At 56.8% G+C, this 22,374-nt stretch overlaps 1 protein-coding gene across 1 annotated transcript in view; it reads right to left on the reverse strand.

Moving 5' to 3' along the window:
• KIF1A (kinesin family member 1A) overlaps positions 1–22,374 on the reverse strand; it is a 109,687-nt gene that overhangs the window by 46,309 nt on the left and 41,004 nt on the right. Inside the window, exons 7-20 of the mRNA XM_004386475.3 lie at positions 21,536–21,647; positions 20,628–20,705; positions 19,964–20,029; positions 19,203–19,220; positions 10,930–11,005; positions 8,700–8,778; positions 7,674–7,816; positions 7,079–7,105; positions 5,641–5,774; positions 4,439–4,518; positions 3,979–4,054; positions 2,240–2,319; positions 1,758–1,864; positions 1,218–1,301 (exon numbers count right to left, since the gene is read on the reverse strand). Of these exons, the coding sequence (XP_004386532.1) occupies positions 1,218–1,301; positions 1,758–1,864; positions 2,240–2,319; positions 3,979–4,054; positions 4,439–4,518; positions 5,641–5,774; positions 7,079–7,105; positions 7,674–7,816; positions 8,700–8,778; positions 10,930–11,005; positions 19,203–19,220; positions 19,964–20,029; positions 20,628–20,705; positions 21,536–21,647 (1,160 nt within the window). The remainder of the gene's footprint in view (positions 1–1,217; positions 1,302–1,757; positions 1,865–2,239; positions 2,320–3,978; positions 4,055–4,438; positions 4,519–5,640; positions 5,775–7,078; positions 7,106–7,673; positions 7,817–8,699; positions 8,779–10,929; positions 11,006–19,202; positions 19,221–19,963; positions 20,030–20,627; positions 20,706–21,535; positions 21,648–22,374) is intronic.

Raw genomic sequence — 22,374 nt, forward strand, 5'->3', positions numbered from 1 at the left:
AGAGAGGTGCAAGCGTACCTCTCGAATGACCTGCAGCCTCTCCACCCCTGAGAGGCCCTGCTGGCTGTTATCCAGGTGCTCAAGCCAGAGCCGGGGGGCACCGACAGCTGTCCTCGGCCCGCATCACCTCCCCTGTACCCCTTCCTAGTCAGGCCATTCTACACCCGGATCTGGACAGGCCTCCTCACTCACTCCCCAGTCCACCTGAGCACCCCACCCCGTGTCTACAGTCCTCCCCAGCCCCCCACCCCGTGTCTGCAGTCCTCCCCAGGCCCCCACCCTGTGTCTGCAGTCCTCCCCGAGCTCCTTCCCCACTGACCCCCGTGTCTGCAGGTCGGTCCCCCCTCACTGCCACTGGCCACCTACAGCATGTCACCTCCTCCATCCACCCTGCCCTTTGGCCTGCATGCAGCTCAGCTCAGCATCAGGAAGGAACCCCAAACTGAGGCTCCTCCTCAGCCCAGGCTCTGCCCAAGCCCCCGGGCACCAGGGCCACCCCAAAAATCCAGTGGAGGATGCAAGCAGCTGTCTGAGCTGGCACCACAGCCCCTAGCCACCCCCTCGAATGGTGTCAACTAAACAAGCTGACCAGTGGCTGGCCCAGCCCTTACTCCATGGATTGGCCACACAGGGACCCCACCCCCTCCACAGCTTTCCTGGAGCCCAAAGGCAGGACCCCCGAGGCCTGGGGGCTTCTACAGAGGCTAACAGCCAAGCCCTTTAGGGGTGGGTGGACGGGGCAAGGAAGCCGGTGTCCGCTGCAGCCCTTCCCGTCCCCTCCACCTCCTCCAGGCTGGGCTGGGGGAGGGTCTTCCTCATCCTACACCAAGAGCTCACCCTGGTCACTGTCACTCAGTAGAGCCACCTTCTAAACTTTTACTTTTCTAAAGAAGGGACTTGCATACGTGTGTGCGTTCTGTAACACCGGTGGTCCCCACTGCCCAGGACCGAGCCTGAACCCAGGGTGCTGACTGCGGAGGCTGTGGGCTCCGCCCCTCTGCAATTGCCCCTCCCTGCCGGGCCCCAGCAGCCCTGGAGAATGGCCTGCCTAGGGGGGCAAGCGGACAGAGCAAAGGACCTCTGGAGACGGGGTGACTGGGCGTGGGGGTAGGGCCCCCTCATGTCCCTGTTCACCCCTCAATTCCTGCATGGACCAGTGTGCCGTGGGTGTGGGCTGCAGGGACAGGCCCGCACACCCTGCCTCCACCCCACCATACCTGACCGAAGGATGCTGGGCTCTGTGACTTTCTTGCCATTGACGTAGGTGTCTGCCCCCTCACAGGGCTCCAGGGTTACCACAGCTGTGGGACAGATGGGGCAGGGGCCGTGAGGGGCCGTGAGGGGCCGTCCACCCTCCACCCACCTGCCCAGGGGCCTGCGGGGAGCACACCCTCAGCCTGGGCAGATGGCCACTCCACACCAACAGGGAAATGGGAGTAAAAATTGCTGGGCTCCCGAGGCCTAGAGCCCCCTCCTCACACAGACTCGGTCCTGCCCGCCAGACCCCACGGCCGCCAAGCTCCTGGCCAGCAGCCTTGGGCACAGGGAAGGTGAGGAGGCAGCCCACCTGTGCCCCCACCCCGCCTGTGCCCCCACCCCACCTGAGGCCTCAGAGACCAAGCCCTGGGCGAGGCAGGAGGCAGTCATCTGCCAGCTGTCTTCCAGGTGGAGCTTCGTCCCCAGCTGCAGCCTCCCCCAACCTACATGACTTGGGACCGACTCCGAGGGAGGACAGGGAGCAGAGGAGGGCCGGATACCTTCGGTGCCGCCCCTGGAGTCACTCCGGAAGATGCAGTGCTCCTCCTTGATGAAGTGCCCGCTCAGGACGATGTCCTGCCGCCTCTCTCCATCCTCTCGGCCCACTCTGCAAGGGGACACACGTCACGCTGGGCCCAGACCCAGCGCGCCCACGCCTCTGCCCACCGGGCTGTTCTGGGGAACGCTGGACTGTGTATCAGTGGACAGTCAGAAGGGGCGCAGCCCTGTCACAGAGTGCCTGTGACCAGCATGGCCACAGGAAGCAGGTGCAGGTGGGTGAGAGATGGCTGCCCCCCAGGGCCCTGGTGGCCACAGGAAGCAAGAACAGGAGGGCAGGATCCAGGGGCCCCCGGGGCCTGATGGCCACAGGAAGCAAGCATGGAGGGCAGGATCCAGGAGCCCCTGGGTCTTGATGGCCACAGGAAGCAAGTATAGAGGGCAGGATCCAGGAGCCCCCAGGGCCTGGTCAACCCCCTCGCACCTGGTGATCCCATCCTTGATGTAGTAGAGGAGACATTCAGACATCAGCGGGTCCTCATTCAGGTTGACCAGATGCGGTGTCTGGAGGGAGAAGGAGGGTCGCCCTGTCCTGGGGAGGGGGCTGGAGCCTAACATCACCCTGTACCTCTCCCCAGAGACTGACCACCACCGGGCCTGCTTCGTGCGGGGCATGGGCCATGAGGAGGAAAGCCTCCAAGAAGGGGCCTTTGCCAGGACGCCCCAGCCCTGAGCCCCCATCTCAGCTGCCCAGCAGACTAGCTGCTCAGACCAGAGTGAAGAGCAGGGCAGGTATAGGCCCTGCCTGGTGGGGCAGCTGCCTGCAGCAGGCTCCCACACTGGGGTTGCAGGACATCTCTGCGCTTCAGGGGAGCAGGCCAGGGGGTCCTAGCTCCACCACTCCATCCAGCCTCAGGCCGTGCCTGGATACAGGGAGCCCACAATGGGGGGACAGCAGTGGGGGGCGTCAGGGCCCATCTGCTGCTGGGGGCAGAGCAGGCTGCAGGGGGGGGGACTTGAGGAGTTCAGCAAAGTCCCTTTGATACAGTGCGCCTTGGCACTTGGAGACCACCTGTGTGTACCAGCAGCCGATGGCAGGGGTGTGGGTGCCCCCGCCATGCACACCCCAGAGACCACCCTCCACAATCCTGTGCTCCCTTGAGGCAGGCCAGCGTGTGGCAAAGCCGCCACCACAGGTGGCCGGCCCTGTGGCCACGTCTCCCCCTGAGGTGGAGTGAGAGGGGGTGGGGACAGAAGAAGCCTGAGGCTCGTAGCCCCCATGCCCATGCCCTGGGAGCGGCTGCCCTCGATAATGAGGCTTCTCCTGGGCAGGGCCCTGGGCGGCTTCTCCCCTCAGGATCTCCAACGTCAAGGCCTCCACGGTCACTGCGTTCAGGGATGGGCAAATACAGAAATCCCTTCCCCCAAACAGAGTCGACCAGGGTGCTGCTCTGGAGGGAGAAAGTGGAGCTAGAACCCGAGAGGCCAGCATGGGGGGCCAGGCAGAAAGCCACCACCTCCAGGGAGGCTTTCTGGCTCAGCTCCCTGGGACCCTGGGCCAATCTGCAATCTTGCGTGTGTGTGTGCACACATGCAGGGTGTGGGGGGGTGTCTGTGCTCTAAGAATCACCAGGCAGACCTCTTTTCAAATGGCGTGCTGCACCTGCTGAATTGGGGGAGGGGTTCATATACACCCTGGAGAAGCTGCAGGGGGCTCTGCTCCATTAGAGGAGAGGACCCCAGCTGGATGACCCCCGTTGCAGTGAGGGAGGCTTCCAGTGCAGGAGCCAGGCCTGGGTGGGAGAAGTGTGGTTCCTGCCAGAACCGGCAGGTATGACTATCCTTAGCTCCACACCCAGCAGCCCAGGCTCCTTGCCACTGCAGGTCTGTAGCCCTGGACCCCAGGCTCTGAGGGGCACCCCAGGCCCCCGACCTTGAAGGGCCGAGCACACTCCTCGGGCAGCTAAGTGACCGTTTGATCCCCAAAACCACAGGTAGGCCCACAGTGGAGGTGGGGCGTGGCTCCCTCAAAGAGAGGGTCTGGCTGTAGACGGGAGGTGGTGCCCCCCTCAGTGCCTGGGGCCACACCACCCCGCACATATTCTCCTCCCAGGACCCCTCTGGCCTCCCAGGAAGCTGAGACTCCACATGTTTTGTGTGGCACCCACAGAGCCAATCAGCGCCCCCGGGGAGAGCGGGGGGCCTCAGAGGGACTGGCCCTACCTTTTTCGGAGAGAACACCCCCAGGGTGCCGCCGTCCTCCCTCATGGCCACGCCCATCTCAGCCAGCAGCGCTTCCCTGGGGACACAAGCCGGCTCAGCGGAGCTCCAGAGGCAGGCCTGTCTCGCGCTACTGAGGGTGCCTCCGACGCTACACGCATGAGAGCAACTTGGGGAGTGAACCCCCATCTCTGTGCAGGGGGCCTAGTCCCCCAAGAGCGCCCCTGAACTCACAGGTAGGTGCCTGCACCCTGCCTGCAGGGGGGTCGGTGGTGATATGGGGTGGGGGTCCCTGTGTGAGGGAGTAGAGCCCCATGGTGCGGGAACCTAGGGCTGGAGCTCAGGGCCTGCAGCTAGTGCTCCTCAGCTGTGAGCCTGCTGGCTGCTCCCCCAACGGACTCAGTTTCCACGAGCTAAATGGCTTCACCCCCACCTCAGCTTCCCCACCTCCCGTGGCGCCCACCTCTCCATCCGGATGGCTTCTGTGCGCCGCAGCTTCTCCTCCCAGGTTTCATTCAGCTCAGCAATGATCTTCTCCGTCTCCTGGGGACCGAGAAGACCGTGAGGGGTAGGGTCAGCAGAGAGAGGTGGGGCGCCGAAGGGAACACGCAGCTCACCAGGTCCCAGAGCACCAGCCCCCGGGCCGCCCAAGCAGACAGGACCACTGTAGGGCTTACGGTCTACAGACGCACCCACGGGGAAGGGGAGAAGGGCAAGCACACCTGGGACCCCAAGACACAGCTTCTCAAGCTCACTGTCCCTCCACTGCTGAGAACCCTGGGTCCTCACCCTTTTAGGACACATCCATGTGGTCTCTCTCCTTCTGTCCCAGCTCCACATCCCAAGTGGACCCCCTCCCCAAGTGGGACCTCTACAGCCCAAGTGTGACCCCACACCTCAAGTGTAACTCCACACCTCAAGTGAACCCCTACATTCTAATGGGACCCTCACAGACTAAGTGTGACCCCATGTCTCAAGTGTGACTCCAAACCTCAAGTGGATCCCACATCCTAATGGGATCCCCATACCCCATGTGGGCCCCCATGTCCCACGCCACGTTCCGAGCCACGAGCACCCCCACTCCCACAGCAGCCTCGGCTCTGGCCTCTGTCCTCACAGCACTCACCCTCCTGGGCCCCCACTCACTGTAGGAACGCGTGGATGGAGGCCCTAAACCAGCAAGGCCCACTTGGGAATCAGGGACAGTGGCTGTGGGGCAGAGGGCTCGGGCGACTGTATGCACGAGCAGTGTCAGAACACTCCAGAAGGCCCAAGGGCCGAGGGACAAGCCACTGTCATTCTCAGTGCTCAGAGTTGTGGCAGTCAGCGGAGGGGGGCGGGCAGGGTGGGGACGGACAGCCGGCAGAGGGGAGGGGGCGGGTAGGGAGCGGGCAGGGTGGGGGGCTGACGGCTGGCGAAGGGGAACGGACGGGTTGGGGGCAGACTGCCAGCTAAACCCATGCAGCCCTGGCCCAGGACCCCCCAAAAGGACCAGGCTGCCCTGGCACTGTGGGTGGGCTGAGACCGGTCACAGCCCTGTGTCCTGTCTGGACCCGATGGCCACATGCTGGGCCCTCTGCTGGCTACTCCACGCTGGCCCTGTGTGGGAGGGGGACCGCTCCACCTCCTCCAGGACTCCGGCCCGCGGTGCCCAGCCACCCTCACCTTTAGCCTCTCGATGGCCTCCTCGCTGCCCGGGGCGAACAGGATGCGCTCGTGCAGGCTGGACACGGAGGCGGCGCGGCTCGACAGGGCTGACAGGGAGGACGAGGGGCTTATTCCCACCAGCGCGTTGGTCACTGTGGAGAGAGGGTCAGGCACGTGAGTCAGCCTGGGCCCGCCGCCACACGGCTACTGTCGTAGGGGTCTGACAGTCTGCGCGGGGGGCGGGCTGACAAACGGAGAGAAGAGAAAAAGTCGAGGTGGGGAGGAGGGGGCAGAGCGAAAGCCAGAGCAGCACACAGGGGTGGCCGAGCAGTGCGGGGCAGCCAAACCCCCGACGGCAGACAGTACATGCCAGGCCCCCGTGCCTCCTCATCCAGGTCAGCCACTCCCAGGTGTCCATTTACCTTCTCCCACCTGCTCTGCGGGCCACAGGCCAGCCACCTGCCCAAGTCCACACCTGGGGGCCCCACACCCTGCTCCCACAGTGCCCTGGGCCTCCCCTGACCCTGCACTTTCCAGTCCCCTGCCATCTGCTGTGACCTCGTGGCTGCCCGGCGCCCCCTGCACTCCTCCTCCCAGTGGTTGCCCCCTGCCCTCATCCTCTGCAGTGCCCCTGCCCCTTCCCTCTCGCCCGCCCCCAGCTGGGAGTGGGAGTCGGTGCAGAGACCACCCCCGAGGACCATCGGGGAGCCCCTCCTCCCTCCACCACGAGGCACTGTGGAGCACCAAGAGCCCTCCCCATGGCTCAACACCCCCAAGGCTGGGAGGGGAGCTGTGACCCCTTGTGGGTGCCCGGGCCCCTCCTGGCAGAAGCAGACACACAGCAGAGCAGCAGCAAGCACAGGATAGCACGGGTGGGGAAACTGAGGCCACCTGCAGCCCCAAGGAGGGGGCCCAGGCTCATCCTCTGCCCTGGAGCCAGGCCCAAGGCCTGCAGGAGGCTTGAGGGATGTGTCAGAGCCCACTGTGAGCATTTCCGGGGGAAGGGGCCTTGGGGTGTGGAGGAGCAACTAGAGAAACCGCAGGGCGGGGGGCCCTGGGCCAGGGGCTGAAGGAGGACCAGGCTGCCTATCTCCACAGGGAGGCTCAAGTGGATGCCCCCTGGGCCCGCAGCACCGACAGTCTGAGCGCACAGGCTCTGGGTGCACAGGTGGGGCCTTGGCCACTCAGGGTCTGAGTAGGGTGTGCTACACCTTGGCCTCTCTGGGCTGCAGTTCATATAAAAATAGGGGTGACCAGGGGTGGGCTCACAAGTTAGGGGAAGTCCCACCTACCAGGGGGCCCTGAGAGCAGAGCGGGCCTCAGACCTCCCGCTCTAAGAGGACTGGTAGGCAGGCGAGCCTCCCCGCCTCCCTGGGCCAGTCCTCCCCACCCCATGCCGCCCTGTGCCCCAAGGGGCTGGACCAAGCAGAGCGCAGGCAGCAGGGGGAATACACACATTTGGGTCCTCCGGGCACAGTGTTGGCTAAGGCGGGAGAGGCGTGGGCAAAGGAGAGACAGAGAAACAGAAGAGCGGTTTGTCTCCAGGCCCCCCGCTATGCCCGTCACAGGCCGGGCAGCCAGGAGCAGGGCTGGCCGCCTCAGGGCAGTGGGGGTCTTCTGTGCAGGGACCTAGGGACCACCACAGCCCAGCACCCTCGCCTGATGGAGCGGCTTCCAGGAACAATGTTTCTGGCCAGCTTGGGCCAGCAACAAATGCAAACCAGGTGGTTCCATCCAGGCCGAGGCCAAGAAACCCCCTTCTGGTCCAGGGCCCACACCCCAGCCTCCCACCCACAGGTGGTGTCCCCCAGGAGCACACAGTGGGGACTGGGGTTTGGGCCGGGGGGCAGTGAGGTCCACCGCCAGTGTGGGTGGTCCTAGGAGGAAGGACCTGGCCCTGGAGGCTCAGCCCGTGAGCCCAAGGCCCAGCTGCCTGGGCAGGCTGGGCTGGGCAGACACTCACTGTCCATGATGTGACCCAGACCCTGGATGTACAGCAGGTCCCATAGCTCTGAGTCTGAGCCCGCTGGCCTGCCCAGGTGAACACTCACTGTCTGCGATGTCGCCGAGACCCTGGGCATACAGCAGGTCCCGCAGCCGGGTGACCTCGTCCTTCAGCTCGCGAATCAGCCTGTTGTTGGGGTCCTCGTTGATAATGGCATTGCAGCGGATCTGCTTGGCCCGGTCAGCATACCTGGGCAGCAAAGGCAGGTGTGGGCTGTACCTGGACAGGCCTGTGCCCAGCCGGCACAGGGGCACCCAGAGCCCTGCCTGGGCAGACACAGCTGGGTGCGACGGGGGCCTCAGCAGTTTTGACACAGCCTGGTGCGGGGTGAGGAGTCACCCCCACTGCAAGTCACTGGGGGTGGCTGCTGGGCCACTGGCCAGAGACCTGCAGGTGGGGCCACGAGCCGCCACTCAGGGAAACTGAGGCCCAGGGAGAAGGGACAGGACAGTGTCCTCTCCCCATGTTGAAGGTCTCAGCACCTGGCCTGTGGTTCCGAGGAGAAGGGAGCAAGTCCAACCACAAGGGGGCAGGAGAAAGTGAATGAGAACGTATACGTGTATGTATATTGTATCCATACCGTGTGTAAGCAAACATCCCGGGTATGCTATAAATAAGGAAATGTATGTCTATGAGACATATGCCCTTTTTCTTCTTACTACTGGTGGCACAATGAACAGAGGCCAGAGGACCCAGATAACCAAGCAGCCTCCTGTGGGGCTGGGAGGTCCAGGTCCCCACCTCAGGACACACGCCCTACAGCCAGAGGGATCTTTTCAAACACAGCAGTGCCACTGGTGTCTCCCACTGTTGACAGGTGTGAAAACGGCTTAACCTAGCACACAGAGCTCACCAGTCTAATGCCATGGTGCCCTCTGTCACTTGTAGCCCCAAAGTACACCCTATAAGGTGGTGGGAACAGAACAGGGGACATGAAGCCTTGGGAGGCCCAAAGGAGCCAATTTGAGCCTCATGGAGTCACAGATGAGACCAAGAGGCACCCCTTTTCTCACTAGTGTTCCCGATTCAGGCACAGAAGGATCTATTCCCACCCCCAGACAGGAGAACCCACCTCAGTGTGCTGAGGGTCTCATCGTAGTTGATGTCTGCGGGGCTGAGGGCCGCCACCATTGCTGTCCTGGAGTTACCGCCTGTGGGAAGAAAACCAGGTCATGCCCAATGGAGAGTCCGGCCCCACTGCTATGTCCTCTCCAAAAATTAAGAAAAATAACCACGTCATTATCCAAAAATAACCATGGTGGTCCTCCCTGGCTATACCTACAGCTGGGTAGGCTGAGGCTCAGAGAGGTAAGCTGAGTCACGGTCTGACCCAGTGAATGCAGACAACTGGGGAGAGGTCTCTGACCTTCCTTGGTCACCCCCTCATCACTGCAACAGGCACCTCCGTGATCTCTCTCCTACTCAGTGTTTTTCTTACATTTGGGGTCATCTTACAACAACCAGGCCTCCCCTTCCCCATAAAAAAAGGAAAGTTGTGGAGGGTCTTATGGCATTTACTCCAAGGTTAGGACTGAGAGTATCCAATAATTTTTTCACACACTTTGTCATTTTGTTTGAAATATTTTTCTCAATATTTATGTCAGATTCCTAGCCCAGGGCAGCATGGACCCAGCATCAGGTAATACACTGTGTGAGAAAATGGGCTGTTCTGGTTTTTCCTGTCACTAGATCATTGTGGGGCCCTAATGGAGTGAATATCGGGCAGTCAGTCTTGCCAAGGGCAGCAGCCTCGAAGTGCTGCCAAGGCCTGCCCACTGACCCACCTAGCCACTTCCTCAGGACCCTGGCCTGTCTGTGCTCCAGGTTCATACAGATGCCTCACCTGCTTGTGTCCTCAGCGCCATCTCTCCAGAGTATGACTCCCAGTGAGTCTCCACATGGACTGTGAGGTGATGGTGTGTAGGGCCTGGGGCACAATGCTGTGTTGGGCCCTGTTATGGATTGAATTATGTCCCCAAAAAATATCTGTTGCAAATCCTAGCCCCTATACCTATGGATGTCATTCCATTTGGGAACAGGGTTTTCTTTTGTTATGCTAATGAGGTCATAGCAGTGCAGGATGTGTTTTAAGCCAATCATGTTTGAGATCTAAAAGGAGCAGATTAGGCACAGAAGCAGAGATGGGGTAGATAGACACCACGTGGAGATCTTCAAGGAATGCCAAGAAAAATGCTAGAGAAGCTGAGACAAGAATTTTCCCTCAGAGCAGACAGAGAGAGCCTTCCCCTAGAGCTGGCACCCTGAATTTGGACTTCCAGTCTCCAGAACTGTGAGAATATATGTCTGTTCTTCAAAACCACTCAGTTGTGGAATTTCTGTTATAGCAGCACTAAGAAAATAAGACACTCTCCAAGAAGGGTTGGGGGGCTCCCCTGCCCCCATCCTGGGGTTTCCTTCAAGCCCCAAAAGATCAACCTAGGGGTGGCCTTGTGGGAGAGGGCTCCTTCCCAACTCTTCAGGTGAAGGGACACATTCCTGTGGCACTCCTGTCCTCGCTTAGTGGAGCAGCCTGCCCCCAGGAGCTCCCATCTCCCCCTCCTCTCCCAGGAGACCTGCCGAGGCACTCACTGTGGGCTAGGGCTGGGGGTCAGCCTGGCTGGTTCTGGGGTGCAGGGCCTCAGCCATGCCTCAGCCGTGCAGCCAAGGAAGAGCAGGGAACCCCAGTTACCTCTGTTCACCAGGTCAGCCAGATCTCAGTTTATCCTATGGGTCTCAGCCTACCCAACTGTAAACATAGCCAGGGAGGACCCCAAGGTTATTCTGTGGGAAAGGGATCAGTGTGGGGGGCATTTCGGCCTCCATAAGCCAGCCCCTCTCCGTCTATTGCTCACTGGCTCAGAACTCAGGTGGGAAGAAGGTTGTGATTTATATCAGTCCCTCAAAACACAGCAATCAAGCAGGGCTCCCCAGAATCATCTAGTCCTAGGCCTGCTGTTACATTTGGGGAAACCAAGACCCAGAGGGGTGGGGACTTGGTCTTGGTCTCACAGTAGACCTGAACCAGGAGTGCTGGCACCAGTGGGTGTGTTCTGTGGAACCTATGGGACCATCCTGGTTCCCAGACAAGCTTCAGTTAACCTACTGCCTGCTGCTGTCCCAAGCCCTCTGGAAGGGCTGCACTGAACTGACCGCACCCTCTCAGCTCGCCTCTTGGCCTTGGCCCAGAAATGGTAAGAGGCCTCCTGGTGGTGGGGCATCCCATCCCAGCAGGAAGAAGAGACAGACAGCAGCCTGGACAGAAGGTTGGAACCTAAAAGTGGGCGACTTTGCCAAGTGCTCACCCAGGTTTTCCCGGAGGAGCCAGGTCAGCACGGAATCTCGGTATGGAATGAAATCTGTCTTCTTCTTTTTCTTGTTCTGTGGGGGAGAAACATTCAAGCGTTCAACCCTGAGCCCCTCAGGGGAGGAGAAAAGGAGGCGGAAGGAAACATGGCAAGGTCAGCCACGTGGCTCCCCAAAGCCAAAGGCTGGAGCAGGGGATGGCCCCTCAGAAGTCAGTGCACCTGCTTCGTGCACAGCCGCGCAGGCCTCTCCCCACCTGAACCCCAGGGCAAGACCCACAGGTGCCCCACTCCAGTCAGGAATCAGGGACTTGCTAACACATCCCTCAGGTTCCTCCCGCCTCCATCCCTGCTGCCTGTCTGGGATGCACAGCCGACTCAGGCCCAGAAGGGCTGACGCCACTGCCCACCCACCACTCTGTCAGAAAGACCGATCTGAGTCCATTGCCCCTCCTCAAGCACCCCACCACTAACTGTGGCATTTCAGGTTCCACAGCCTCCGCCAGCCCCCCACTGAGCTCACCTCTCCCCATTGACACAGAATTTGCCTTCCCTACCTCCATCCCTCACAGAATTTCCCACACAGTTTCACACAGATCCTCACACAATGCCTCATACAAGTCTTCACAGTTCCTCACAGCTCCCCACACAGTTCCTCACAATTCTTCACACAGTTCCACACACAGTTGCTCTCATGTTCCTCACACAGTCCCAAACAGTTCCGCAGACAGTTGCCACATAGTTATAGTCTTAGGCTGGGTTCTCTAGAGAAGCAAAACCAGTAAAGCATATAAACATATATAGAGAGAGATTTATATCAAGGAAACAGCTCACATGATTGTAAAGGCTGGAACTTCGCAAGTCCACGGATCAGGATAGAGGATTCTCTTGATTCATGTAGCTGCAGGGGCTGGAGAACCCAAGATCAGCAGGTCAGAGAGCAGGGCTCTTGCTCACAGGGTGTGACGATCGACAAATCCCGAGATTGGCAGGCAAGACCACAAGGCTTCCCCTGATTCATGTAGCTGCAAGGGCTGGCGAACCCAAGATTAGCAGGTCAGAGAGCAAGGCTCCCGCTCACAGGCTGTGGAGATCGACGAATCCAAGATCTGCAGATAAGCTGATAGCTCAAGTTCCAAAAACCGGAGGTCAGATGAACAGGAGGCAGCCACAGGATCCAGAGTGAGCAAAAAGCCACAATGTCTGCTTATATTCAGATGCAGGCCACACCCCCAAGAAAACTCCCTTTCAATTGACTGGCTACTCACAGCAGATTGAATCACGGGAGTAATCACATATAAACACTGAGAATAGTGGCCCAGCCAAGTTGACACACAATCTTAACCATCACAGACCACCTGTTGTCAACTTGGCACACGTGCACATCTCCTTAAACCATACACAATCTCTGAATAAAGACAATTATAAAGTCATGCTTGCACCTAACATGATACAACTAACCCGCATACAAACGAAAACGCACTAGCTCGATTTACATCTTATATTTCCCAAGTGAAGAAAACAAAAATATTTGAAGCACGCATACAAAGCAGAAATACAATTACAGTCCTTGTTTCTACAACCGGTCACGTGGCTATAACCGGTATTTAGAACTACTTTCTTCTACCATACATTCCGTATTCCCTTTGTCCTCAGCAAGCATTTCAGCTTGTTGTGGTTCTTTGCCTGGTGGAGTGACCCAAACCTTCACTTCTGAAGGGTCTGGGTCATTAGTAGTCATGTCAGAATTGGGTTGCCGTAGTTTTCCATTGACTTTAATCACAGGGCATGGTCGTACTAAGAGACGCCCTAAGGAATCTCCTACGTTCCAGGCATACTCTTCTTTATCTCCATTATGTAATATCAATTCCATTTCCTCTTAGTAATCAGGATCAGTCACACCACTCAGTATGGTAACTCCCTTCTTTGCCTGTTGATCCAGAGGCATAAGGAGCCCAAAGTGGCTAGGTGGCATTCTTACCTTCCAGTTCAATGGAATCAGTGATGTGTCTCCAGGTGGGAGCATTCCTCCCTTTGAAACCAAGACCTTTAGACCTGCAGAGCATAAGGTCGTGGGGACAGGAAGCGTACACCTTCCAAGCGGGTCACCAGGGGTAATATTGAGTGGTGCCACTCTCGTTTCTACCTGCTTGATTCCTGGACTCATGAATCCTGGCTATGGGAGAAACAGCACCATATATTGGATGCTGGATTAGAGCATATACAGCCTCCTGGAGAACACTTCCCCAACCCTGCAAGGTACTGCCACCTAGCTGGCACCATAATTGTGTCTTTAGGAGGCCATTCTATCATTCTATCAAGCCAGCTGCTTCAGGATGATGGGGAACATGGTAAGACCAGTGAATTCCACGAGCATGGACCCACTGCCACACTTCATTTGCTGTGAAATGGGTCCGTTGATCCAAGGCAATGGTGTGTGGGATACCATGACAATGGATAAGGCATTCTGTAAGTCCACAGATGGTAGTTTTGGCAGAAGCATTGTATGCAGGGATGGCAAATTTATACCCAGAGTAAGTGTCTATTCCAGTAAGGACAAAAGGCTGCCCCTTCCATGATGGAAGTTGTCCAATGTAATCAAATTGCCACCAGGTTGCTGGCTGATCACCTAGAGGGATGGTGCCATACCGAGGACTCAGTGTTGGTCTCTGCTGCTGGCAGATTGGGTGCTCAACAGTAACTGTAGCCAAGTCAGCCTTGGTGAGTGGAAGTCCATGTTGCTGGGCCCATGCATAACCTCCATCCCCGCTACCATGACCACTTTGTTCATGAGCCCATTGAGCAATGATGGGAGTAGCTGGGGAAAGAGGATGACTGGTTTCCAAAGAGTGTGTCATCCTATCCATTTGATTGTTAAAATCATCCTCTGCTGAGGTCACCCTTTGGTGAGAATTCACATGAGACGCAAATATCTTCACTTCTTTGGCCCATTCAGAGAGGTCTATCCACATACTTCTTCCCCAAAAATCCTTGTCTCCAATTTTCCAATCATGTTGCTTCCAAGTCCCTGACCATCCAGGGAAACCATTGGCCACAGCCCATCAATCAGTATACGATCGCACATCTGGCCATTTCTCCTTCCAAGCAAAGTGAACAACCAGGTGCACTGCCTGAAGTTCTGCCCATTGAGCGGATTTCCCTTCCCCACTGTCCTTCAGGGGGTCCCAGAAAGGGGCTGGAGTGCTGCTGCTGTCCACTTCCGAGTGGTGCCTGCATATCACACAGAGCCATCTGTGAACCAGGCATGAGTTTTCTCTTCTTCAGTCCACTGATCATAAGGAACTCCCAGTGAGGCCATAGGTGCAGACAGGGAGATGGAAGGTAATGTGACAGGAGTGGAGACCAAGGGCATTTGGGCCACTGCCTCATGCAACTTACTTGTGCCTTCAGGTCCTGCTCAGGCCCAATCTTGTTTATATGCCACTTCCATTTTATGATAGAGTGCTGCTGTGCACGTCCAACTTTATGGTTCTGTGGGTCAGACAATACCCAGTTCATGATGGGCAGTTCAGGCCGCATGGTGACTTGGTGTCCCATGGTTAAGTGTTCAGTCCCTACTAAGGCCCAGTAACAAGCCAAAAGCGGTTTCTCAAAAGGAGAATAGTTATCTGCAGAGGATGGCAGGGCTTTGCTACAAAATCCTAAGGGTCTATGCTGTGATTCACCAATAGGGGCCTGCCAAAGACTCCAAACAGCATCTCTATCTGCCACTGACACTTGAAGCACCATTGGATCAGCCGGATCATATGGCCCAAGTGGCAGACTTGCTGGCATGGCGGCCTGAACCTGTTGCAGAGCCTTCTCTTATTCTGGCCCCACTCAAAACTAGCAGCTTTCCAAGTCACTTGATAAATAAGCCAGAGTAGCACACACAAATGAGGAATATGTTGCCTCTGACATCCAAAGAGGTCTGCTAGGCATTGTGCCTCCTTTTTAGTTGTGTGAGCAGCCAGACACAATAACTTATCTTCACTTTAGAAGGAATATCTCAACATGCCCCACACCACTGGACCCCTAGAAATTTCACTCAGGTGGAAGGTGCCTGAATTTTTGTGGGATTAATTTCCTACCCTCTAGCACACAAATGTTTTAGCAATAAGTCCAGAGTCATTGACACTTCTTCCTTACTAGGTCCAGTCAGCATAATGTCATCAATGTAATGGACCAGTGTGATGTCTTGCAGAAAATAAAGGTGATCAAGATCTCTGTGGACTAAATTATGACACAGGGCTGGAGAGTTGATTTAGCCCTGAGGTAGGCAAGTGAAGGTGTATTGCTGGCCTTGCCAACTGAAGGCAAACTGCTTCTGATGGTCCTTCAAAACAGGTATGGAGAAAAAGGCATTAGCCAGATCAATAGCTGCATACCAGTTACCAGGAGAGGTATTAATTTGCTCAAGCGATGAAACTACATCTGGAACAGCAGCTGCAATTGGAATCACCACCTAGTTAAGTTTTCGATAATCTACTGTCATTCTCCAAGATCCACCTGTTTTTTGCACAGGCTAGATAGGTGAGATGAATGGGGATGTGGTGGAAATCACCACCCCTGCATCCTTCAAGTCCTTGATGGTGGCAGCCATCTCTGCAATCCCTCCAGGAATGTGGTATTGCTTTCGGTTTACTATTTTTCTAGGTAGGGGCAGTTCTAATGGCTTCCACTTCGTTTTTCCTCCCATAATAGCCCTTACTCTATTTGTCAGGGATCCAATGTGGGGTTCTGCCGATTGCCGAGTATATCTATTCCAATTGTGCATTCTGGAACTGGGGAAATCACTACAGGATGGGTTCGGGGACCCACTGGACCTACTGTAAGATGGACATGAGCCAAGATGCCATTAATAACCTGATCTCCATATGCCTCCACTCTTACTGGTTGGCACAGTGATGTTTTGGGTCTCCTGGAATTAGTGTCAGTTCAGAGCTAGTACCAGTAATCTCCAAAAAGTCTGATCATTTCCTTTTCCCCAATGAACAGTCACTCTTGTAAAAGGGCATAGATCCCTTTGGGGAAGGCTGGGCAATCCCTTTGGGGAAGGCTGGGAGAAAGATTAACAGTAAAAATTTTTGGCAGTGTATTGGAGTCCTTCCTCAAGGGGACTGGGCCTCCTCTTCATTCAAGGGGTTGTGGGTCTTTAAACTCGCTCAAATCTGGGAATTGATTGAGAGACTGTAACTCTCTATTCTAGCGATCTGAGTTAGACTGCTGTTCACCTGACCTAGAATTCATCCATTTGTCCAGCCCAAGTAAATATTTAGTAGATTTCCTATCTATTTTACTCCCAGGGACACCATTTCTAAGTAGCCAATTCCCTAAGTCCAGACGAGTCAGGCTATTCTGATTACTGCTTTGACTCCGCTGTCCATTACTGTAACCACACCCACCTTGTCTGTGTCAATTAAGTGCAGCCACTTGGCCCCTACTACCACAGGGTCCAATCAGCCCCACTATAGTTAGGTGTCTTAATTAGTTAGGGCATTTCCCATTGTCAGATCTGGTTTACATAAAATAGCAATTACAGCAGTCTTCAAGGATGCTGGAGCTCCTTTCACAAATTTGTTCCTCATAGTTGTGGTGAAAGGTGTGTCCTCTGGGCACTCCATGTGTGGGTCTGTGGGTCTAACCTGACAAATCCACTCTAGCATGTCAATTTCCCTAAGCCTTGGGATACCTTCTTCTACAGTATACCAAGGCAGGTCTGGTACTTCAACTTGACTTAGTGTAGGCCATGCTTCAGCAACCCAACCAAATAAAATATTAGATCCTTTCCTAACTTCTTGAGCTGAAATACTGCATGAAGCATCTGTACTTAGTGGATGCATATCAATAAACTGAGACTGATCTCACCTTTATGTTCCTTGCACCATTATCCCACACCCTTAATAGTCATTCCCACACATATTCCCCAGGTTTCTGTTTGTACATATTAGAAAAGTCAAGCAGTTGTTTTGGAGTGTAGCGCACCTCCTCCTGGGTCACACTTTGTACTTCACCTTTTGGGGCTCACTGGGACTTAAGTCTAGTTATAGGCCTAGAAGCCAGAATCAGTAGTATGGAATTGTTTTGAGAACATTCAGCATTGTCTTGTAAAGCATCTGCCTCAGGCGATGCCCCAGGCAATGACTGAGGCAACGGCTCTTTAGAGGCAGCTGGGCTAAGGCTAATCTCAATAGATGAGAGTGAAGAGGGTAATGTTTTTTCTGGGCAGGGTGGTTTAGCAGACAGACATGAAGTAATCTCTTCGGATGGGAGTGGTTTTGCTGGCAGGAGTGATTCAATGGAATTTAGGTGCTCAGTGTCCCCAGCTTCCTGATTATATGCCCATATGTCTCCACCCCAAGTTTCAGGATCCCATTTCTTTCCAATCAATGCCCTTACTTTAACTTCAGACACATCTCGAGGTTGGCAATTGAGCTGGCATTGTAATTCAGCCAATCGTATGATAAGACGCTGGGTTTGATTTTCAGCAATTTCAGCTCTGTTACTACAAGAAATAAGGCTTTCTTTCAAAGCACAAGTGGGAGCCTTGAGGTCATTTATGCCGCACTTGACCTTTGACTCTGAAGCCCTGAGCACATCTCTTTCTTTCACCAGTTTTCCAGTGAAAGTAGGACCAACCAAGCAGCTTCCTTATGCTTCTTATTCTGACAAAACTGTAGAAAGACATCATGTGTTCACCCAGAGCCTCGCCTTTCACCAATACCTGACCTACTGGTGGTGATATTTTGTGTATTTGTATTGCCACCTCATGCCATGGACTAGCAGTGTCCTCTTTACTGCTGGAAGCAGAGTCATCAACATCTTTAAGACTAACCAGACTTGAGAGTCAAGTTAGAAAACTCATCCTTACAATTTTGTTTCTCTAGAACCACTCTTAGTACCAAATGTCTTACACTGGGTTCTCCAGAGAAACAAAACCAGTAAAGCGTATAAATATACATAGAGCGAGATTTATATCAAGGAACGGCTCACTCAGTTGTAGAGGCTGGAACGTTCTAAGTCCATGGATGAGGATAGAGGCTTCTCTTGATTCACGTAGCCGCAGGGGCTGGAGAACCCAAGATCAGTAGGTTGGAGAGCAGGGCTCCTGCTCACAGGCTGTGAAGATCAACGAATCCCAAGATTGGCAGGCAAGACTGCAAGGCTTCTCCTGATTCACGTAGCTGCAGGGGCTGGCAAACTCAAGATTGGCAGGTTGGAGAGCAGGGCTCTTGCTCACAGGCTGTGAAGATGGACGAATCCCAAGACTGGCAGATAAGCTGATAGCTCAAGTCCCAAGAACTGGAGGTCAATATGAACAGGAGGCAGTCACAGGATCCAGAGTGAGCAAAAAGCCAGAACATCTGCTTATATTTGTATGCAGGCCACACCCTCAAGGAAACTCCCTTTCAACTGATTGGCTACTTACAGCAGATTCCATCGTGGGAGTGATCACATATAAACACTGAGAATCATGGCCCAGCCAAGCTGACACACACTCTTAACCATCAGTTACTTACATGGTTTCCCACACACTTCCCCCACACAGTTCCTAATTCCCCACACCATTCCACACAATCCACCACAGTTCCTCACACAGTTCCTCAAAATTCTTCACACAATTCTTCATAAAGTTTGTCTCATGTACATACAGTTTCTCACACAACTCCTCTTCAGTCCTTATAGTTTCACTGTTCCCACAGTTCCTTATAGTTCCTCACACAATTCCCCACTGTTCCACACATATTTCTCCATAATTTTTCACACATTTCGTCTCAGTCCTTCACGTATTTCCTCACAAGGTCCCAACACAGTTCCCCCACACAGCTCCTCACAGTTCCTCACATAGGCTCATCCCTCTGCCTGCCTGACTCCTCACCACCTCTCAGGTTTTGCCTGAGAAACTGTCCTGTCCTCACAGACTAAAAACCGACTCTCTTGTGGGTTGATCTCCTCATAGTCCATTTCCTTCCTTTATGGAGTTCACCTCAATTTTTAATTATGCTTTTATTGGTCGGTTTCCTTGTTTAGTATATGCCTCCCCCATTACTCTGTGGCCCCATAATGCCTCTTTGTTCACCACTACAGCCCAGCTCCCAGCACAGCACCTGGCTCAGAGCTGGGCTCAATGAGTTCATTAAGTGAGCAAGTGAACGGGTGAAATGTACTGCCCAGACCATCACAGGGAGAGGTGGGGCCAAGGGCACACTGCTTCCAGGCTTCTCCTCTGCAGGGAGAGAACCCTCCCCTCCCTGGGGTGTGAAGCTGCTTACCTTGTTGGGCCCAGAGTCCTGTAAAAGAAAAGACAGAAAGAGTCTGAGGGCCTGGAGTGAGGCCAGGGTCCCAAGAGGAGGGGAGCTGGTTACAGAGGGCAAAGTAGAAGACCAAGGACTGGTGCAAGCAAGGGCTCCATCACTGCCGTCCGCCCACAGCCTCTGCTTTGAACTGGTCCTGATAGGTAGGCCAAGGGGTAGTGCGACTACTTGGTTCACTGTCACCTGGTGGCTCTTACTTCCTCACCCCTGACAATTTCAGAGTAGGGCAGGTCTTCTGAAAGCTATCCTTTCCTGACCTGAGACCTGGGCCTCTTGGTGAGTGGACAAAGCAGCCTGTCCCATGGGGCCTGCCAAGTCCCTCATCTCCAAGAGCCACGGGCCCCCCCAGGAGGTTAGCCTGGCTTGGGCCAACCAAGATCAGAGTTGACTGCAGCCTTGTGTTCCTGGAAGGATGCCAGCAGTACACTCACCATGCCAGTGGCAGCCTTCAGAAGAACCCTGTGAGGAAGGCAGCAGTGCAGGCCCTTCCCGTTTTACAGGTGGGGAAACTGAGGCTCAGGGCATGACAAGGATTACTACTCCATCTCCAGCTTTGTGACTCCTCATCTCTGGCTATCCCTCGAACCTAGGCCACCTCATCAGAAACAGGCCTGGGCACAGGTGTGACACGCTCCCAGCATCCTCCGTGGAGGGCAGGATGGGAGGCATCTCCACAAATCCACCCATCAGTAGGTCCTAGAAGCCCAGAGCCAGCTCACCATTTCAGCCAGAGCAGAGATGACCTTCCCCAACGTGGTCAAGGACTTGTTGATGTTGGCTCCTTCCTGAGTGCAGAGAAGACAGTCAGGTGTCAGGACGCCTCAGGAGCTTCTTGCTTCTGCGTGACCCCGGGGCCTGATCTGTGTGGTGAGGGCTGAGGCCACTGGCCCCGACTGCTGATCCCAGGGCCACCTTGGGCACAGGACCCAGGCACAGGGCCCAGGCAGGAAGCCGGCGCGAGGCCCAGCCCAGCCAGGTGGGCAGTTTCCAGCGTTTCTCTACCAGAATCCTATGAATACCGCCCACGTGCCTGCCCCACGTGGTACAACTTCGAGAGTCCCTTCCCACCCATCGGATAATGGTGACCAACATGGGTGCTCAGGAAAATGAAGACTCCCCTTCCTGACAACCAAGACTGTTTTGATAGGAGGATGTTGCCTGGGGGTGCTGGACAGAGGCCTTGCACCTAGCCTTGCAGCTGCCTCAGCTCAGCCTGTCAATATCCTTTTGGGGGACACAAGGGGCAGCCAGGGCCCTGCAGAGGCGCAGCAGTCCTTGTCCAGGGCGATGGGGCTGGCCAGCCCTCTGCCTACTGGAGCACCCCTCCCACGCCGCCCTGAAGTGGCCCCAGCCGGCAGGTGGGCCAGCGCGGGCCGGGCCTACCTTGAGGCGTGTGCCCTTGGCACCGGTGGAGTCGGCCCGCTCGCTGCCTGCCAGGTCCACCAGGCTGACCTTGCTCACCTGCAATCGAGGAGCGCACTGAAGCCTAAGGGGCCCCGCACGGCCCGCGGGGCCTCCATCCCGTCCCCAGCGCTTGAGGCCGAGGCGCTCCTGTCACTGTCACCCCCTCTCCCCACGGCGCTATCTGTGGTGGGATTCGAACGGCTGAGCGGTCTCAGCCCCCTCAGAGCAGCTGCGCTCTGGCCAGGCACTCGGCGGGCTGCTCCCACGGAGGCCACAGACCCCTCGGCGCCCACGCCAACAGCGGAGCCGGAAGGGCAGCCGGCCGGACTGTGCCGACCAGGCCCCACGGCTCCTTAGCCTCGGCTCCCACCGCCCTGGGCTTCCCGGGAGGCCTCGCACCCCCGGGGACTGAGGGGAGCTGGGGCTGCCGGGAGAGCGCGGCTGCCCTAAGGCGCCAGAGAGGCGTGGGGGCGGGCCTGCCGTCGGGGGCGGGGCCTCCAAGAGTGAAGGCGGGGCAGGCACAGAACACCCCGCCCCCCGGGTCAGAGGCCCCTCCCACCCCTCCTCGCCCCTCCGGAAGGACAGCGGCCCCAGTAGAAGCCTGCCCAGAGCAGCAGGCAGAGAGGGATCTTCTCCGGGGGGGCCGGAAGCCGCCCTCACGGCCTCTCCTCTGCACCCCCCCATCCCTCACCCCACCCCCAGCCCGGGAACCTGAGCAGGGGTCCCTGGCTGGCATGCGGGCTGCGGTGGGCTGCGATGGCCCCGCGTCTGCACCACGGCCTGCACGGGCAGAGGCGGACCTATCCGCAGCCCGAACCCCTCCACACCAAGAGCCCAAACCCCGAGACTAGGGTCTCGCAGACTGGGCGCCCCGCCGAGCCGCCCACCTTCTCAGTAGTGATGTTGGTCTCCGCGTCGTGGCGCTTCTGGGTGAAGATGATGTTGAAGACCGCGTGGGAGCGGCTGCTAGTCTCGTTCATGTTCGTGGCTGCCACGGTCCTGGGGACAGCAGGACACGATGTCACCCCCATTCCCCAGACAGGTGAGGGAGCGGACAACAGGGCCCAGGCAAGTGGCCTGGCAGGGTCCTCAGGCCTCCCCTCCCCCAGCACCGGGCTGCCCTGAGTGCGCTCCCCCACCTTGGATCAGCCATAGGTGACACTGCCCCTACAGGGGAGGGCGGGTGACAGTGCCCCTACGGGGGAGGACGGGTGACACTGCCCCTACAGGGGAGGGGGGGTGACACTGCCCCTACAGGGGAGGGCGGGTGACAGTGTCCCTACAGGGGAGGGCGAATGACACTGCCCCTACAGGGGAGGGCCGGTGACAGTGCCCCTACAGGGGAGGGCCGGTGACAGTGTCCTTACAGGGGAGGGCGGGTGACAGTGTCCCTACAGGGGAGGGCGGGTGACACTGCCCCTACAGGGGAGGGCCGGTGACAGTGCCCCTACAGGGGAGGGCCGGTGACATTGCCCCTACAGGGGAGGGCCGGTGACAGTGCACCTACAGGGGAGGGCCGGTGACAGTGTCCCTACAGGGGAGGGCGGGTGACAGTGCCCCTACAGGGGAGGGCGGGTGACAGTGCCCCTACAGGAGAAGAAGGGTGACAGTGCCCCTACAGGGGAGGGCCAGTGACACTGCCCCTACAGGGGAGGGCGGGTGACAGTGCCCCTACAGGCGAGGGCCGGTGACACTGCCCCTACAGGCGAGGACCGGTGACACTGCC

This window comes from Trichechus manatus, unplaced genomic scaffold, assembly GCF_000243295.1.
Source record: "Trichechus manatus latirostris isolate Lorelei unplaced genomic scaffold, TriManLat1.0 scaffold00165, whole genome shotgun sequence".
Lineage (NCBI taxonomy): Eukaryota > Metazoa > Chordata > Mammalia > Sirenia > Trichechidae > Trichechus > Trichechus manatus.